The sequence below is a fragment of the Camelina sativa genome, chromosome 8 (assembly GCF_000633955.1).
Source record: "Camelina sativa cultivar DH55 chromosome 8, Cs, whole genome shotgun sequence".
NCBI lineage: Eukaryota > Viridiplantae > Streptophyta > Magnoliopsida > Brassicales > Brassicaceae > Camelina > Camelina sativa.
Window position 1 is genome coordinate 15,082,277 of NC_025692.1, and position 3,584 is coordinate 15,085,860.

The 3,584-nt window shown below is 35.3% G+C and overlaps 1 protein-coding gene across 6 annotated transcripts in view; it reads left to right on the forward strand.

Moving 5' to 3' along the window:
• The window catches only part of LOC104707212 (F-box protein FBW2-like), a 3,174-nt gene continuing 589 nt past the window's right edge, over positions 1,000-3,584 (forward strand). Inside the window, exons 1-4 of one of the 6 annotated variants that reach the window (XM_019228487.1) lie at positions 1,000-1,252; positions 1,460-1,521; positions 1,787-2,097; positions 2,354-3,012. In XM_019228487.1, coding sequence (XP_019084032.1) covers positions 1,787-2,097; positions 2,354-2,996 — 954 coding nt within the window. In that variant the 5' untranslated portion in view covers positions 1,000-1,252; positions 1,460-1,521 and the 3' untranslated portion in view covers positions 2,997-3,012. Of the gene's footprint in view, positions 1,263-1,305; positions 1,354-1,459; positions 1,522-1,786; positions 2,098-2,353; positions 3,156-3,584 lie in introns of those variants that run through there. The other 5 variants (XM_010423514.2, XM_010423512.2, XM_010423515.2 and 2 more) reach the window with 5 other exon arrangements.

The following is a 3,584-nucleotide window of genomic DNA, read 5'->3' on the forward strand; positions in this document are numbered from 1 at the left end:
TTTTTTTTTTTTTTTGTAAACTGAATCCTGTCGCTAAATCAGCGACTGTTGCTAAATCAACGACTGTCGCTTTATTGTTTATTTTTCTGTTGTCAAATCATATCACTAAATCAGTGACTGTTGCTAAAATTTGTTTCTTTCTTCTTGTTCTTTGGGATTTGCAATTTACAAAGTTATATATTCAGTGTAGCATAATTGTAAATCCGTTAAAAATATTTTATTTTGACAATTAAAAAACAATTATGACGTTAATGATATATGGGAATGACATTGTTTGGGATACTTTGATTTGTGGATCAACTTCACCGGACCAGATTCTGGTTCGTGAAAATTACACATCTGTGTTCGAAATGGGCTTGATTCTCGTATTGATCACGCTTTTACTCTTTTGGTCCTAAAACACTTTTTCTCAGATTAGATTGTGTCTGAACTTTTTTGTTTAGGATTGAACAAGTCAACAAGTCAACGTCGGTAGAAATCCCACAACAACATCTACAAACACGTGTACACTATCTTCCTATTTACTCACCGGCACGTACCGGTAGTTTCACCTACAAGTAAAACTCATCCATTGCTTCAATAATGTCAAAAGTGTCACACATTTACACATAGACACTTTGCTCACAGTAATACCCAAATCCCACGGCACCTATTTGCCATCAAAATCAATAAACTAAAAAAAGATCAAAACTTTATTACTACTAGTTTATTGCGTTTTCCCGAGAGAGACGTAAGAAGAAGAAAAAAATCAAAACTTTATTATAATTTTTCCTTCTGATGTCTCTCTTTTTGGTTGGAGAATTATACATAAAAGTTTTGTAGATTCTCTGATCAGAATCGTGTAAAAAAAGGGATTCTCTTTTTTTTCTTACTTACTTATTGAAGAATTAAAGTAAGTAAAATTAAAGTAAATAGTTTAATGTTTATTCTGTTTCCTTCCATTAAAATGGTGCAAGATCGTACAATTCTACTGTTTTTTAAAAACAATAATTGATTTATTATTCTTGGAGGGACCCTTTTGTTGTCATAGAATTTACTCGCTGCGTTTTTTTACTGTTGTTGCTTTGTTCTTGTTGTTTGGTTGTTTAATTCTTGATGCTTTCTCTCTCGTTAGGTGAAGAAGTGTAGATCTCTCTCTCTCTCTCTCTCTCTTTCTCTCCTTCTCTCCTTCTCTATCTCTTTCTCTCTCTCTTTCCTGACCAAGTTTTTTGTGGTGAATATTGAAGAAAAAGCTTTTGGAGCTATTTTTCTGGTGAATAAAAGTTTGTTTTTATTATCTTTTTTTTTCTTCTTTTGAATTTGTCTTTGTTTGCTTAGTTTTGAGTTATCAATTCAGTTCTTGATTGTTTTTGGGTGTGTAAAAGTGGTTTCTTTTTTACTTCTTTTAGTATCTTTCTTTCCAATTCTAGTAACTTCACTGGTTCTTGAACCCTCTTTCAACTTTTCTTTTGTTTTTCAGATCTCTCTCTGTGTTTTCTGATCTTTCTGCAGTGGGAGCTTCTGAGTTAAACTAAAGAACAAGTTAGTTTTCATTGTACTTTCAAAAGATATGGAATTTAATCTTCTTTGCTTTTTCCATACTTGTCTGTTGTTGCTCTTAGACGACTTTGGTTGTCGTTTTGTGGACTTTTAAGCTTTTTTTGTTCATATGGGTTTACTGGATCTTTGAGTTTACTTCATCTCATGGATCTTGATAGAAAAAGATGAATTTTTGTGATTGTTTCATAAGAAAGTTCAGATTTTTTAGATACATAGATTTGATCATTTCGTGTATTGTTTTTTGTAGATGGAATCAGATTGCGAGTTCAGGCATTGGGATGAGTTAATCCCTGATGCTCTTGGTTTAATCTTTAGCCACTTACCTCTTCAAGAAGTTCTAACAGTGGTGCCTAGAGTTTGCAAAGCATGGAACAGAGCTGTAACTGGACCTTATTGTTGGCAAGAGATTGATATTGAGCTGTGGAGTAACCGTTGTCACCATTCCGATCAACTTGATCGGATGCTTGAGATGTTGATCCCTAGGAGCTCTGGTTCTTTACGAAAACTCTCTGTTACTGGCCTTCGAAATGACTCTATCTTCTCCTTCATTGCACAACAGTGAGTTACATTATCATGAGTTTCCCCTGTTTCTTATGTATCATGATCAAATTGAGAACAAGCTTTAAGTGGTTATTAGGTGTAATCTATGTTTTTGTGTTATATTATCTGAAGCTGAGTCTTGGATTTGTCTTTTTTTGTGGTCTATTTAGTTGAGATTGGATTTGTCTTTGGATGAGATTGAAGCAACATGGCTTTTGTATCTATCATTTTCTGACTAATACTTTTACATGTTTCCTTGTAATTTCTTGGTCAGTGCTGGTTCGCTTAAAACGTTGAAGGTGCCGAGAAGTAGTCTGACAAATTCGGGTGTGGTAAGCGTAGCTGAAAAGCTTTCATCTCTCACTTTCTTGGACTTGAGCTACTGCTGCAAAGTAGGTGCAGAGGCGATACAAGCCATAGGCAAGCACTGTAAATCCCTGGGAGAGTTTTGCAGAAACATGCATCCACTGGACGTAGCAAATGTTGTCTCTCACGACGATGAAGCTTACGCAATCGCCAACACAATGCCAAAGCTGAAGCGGTTAGAAATCGCTTACCACCGAGTCAGCACTGAAGGAGTACTCAAAATCTTGTCGTGCTGCATCTTTCTTGAGTTCTTGGAACTTAGAGGTTGTTGGGACGTGCAGCTCGATAACAAGTTCTTCAAAGACAAGTTTCCAGATATGAAAGTGTTGGGTCCACGCGTGATCGGATTCTATGATATGATAAATGATTGGGAGGATTGCTGCTCAGATTATTTGTCAGATGGCTCTGATTACTTGGCTTGGGAGTTTCTTGAAGATGGTGTAATGGGAGAGTTCTATGAAGAAGAGTTTGAGCATGGTTGGGATGATAATTTCTATGCGGACAACGCGATTTTAGACATGGAACCGCATATTTGGCCGCCATCTCCATGAACCAGGTCTTGTTAATGTTCGAAGTCTCTACCTAAAAGTTGCTTCTACTAGGAATGGTTTTAGCCTCTTATGTGTCTTGATCTATGTATGCTGCTTGAACTTGTGTGGCTTCTTTGTGTTATTCTAATTTAAACCGGGCTGGTTCATGGCTTTAATCTCTCTTAAGATATGTTTAGAATCAATCNATGTTTAGAATCATCAATCATATATATGTTTTGTGTGTATGTATAGAATTGGAGATGTCAAGTTGATGTATAAGAAACAAAAAGTAGTGAAGTAAATAGGACAAGCTATTGAGGAAGAATTCAAATGAGATGGGGTCACTTTATCTATCTGTCATTTTGTGTAGTGTTGTGTCTTTTCTTCATTTAAGTCTCGGTCTGTTTTTATTTTTGTTACTTTTTTGTCAAAGTTTCACACTTGAATATAATTGAAAGGATCAAAGTTAACAAGTTGATCAATCATTAACCAATAACTCAACTTTGGCATAGTTTGCTAGCTTTGAGGCATTTGGTTCTGAATGTAGTCCTAAAAACTTGTTGGTATTGAGATTCCAAAACGATTGAAACAAAATAAAAAGAAGTATCA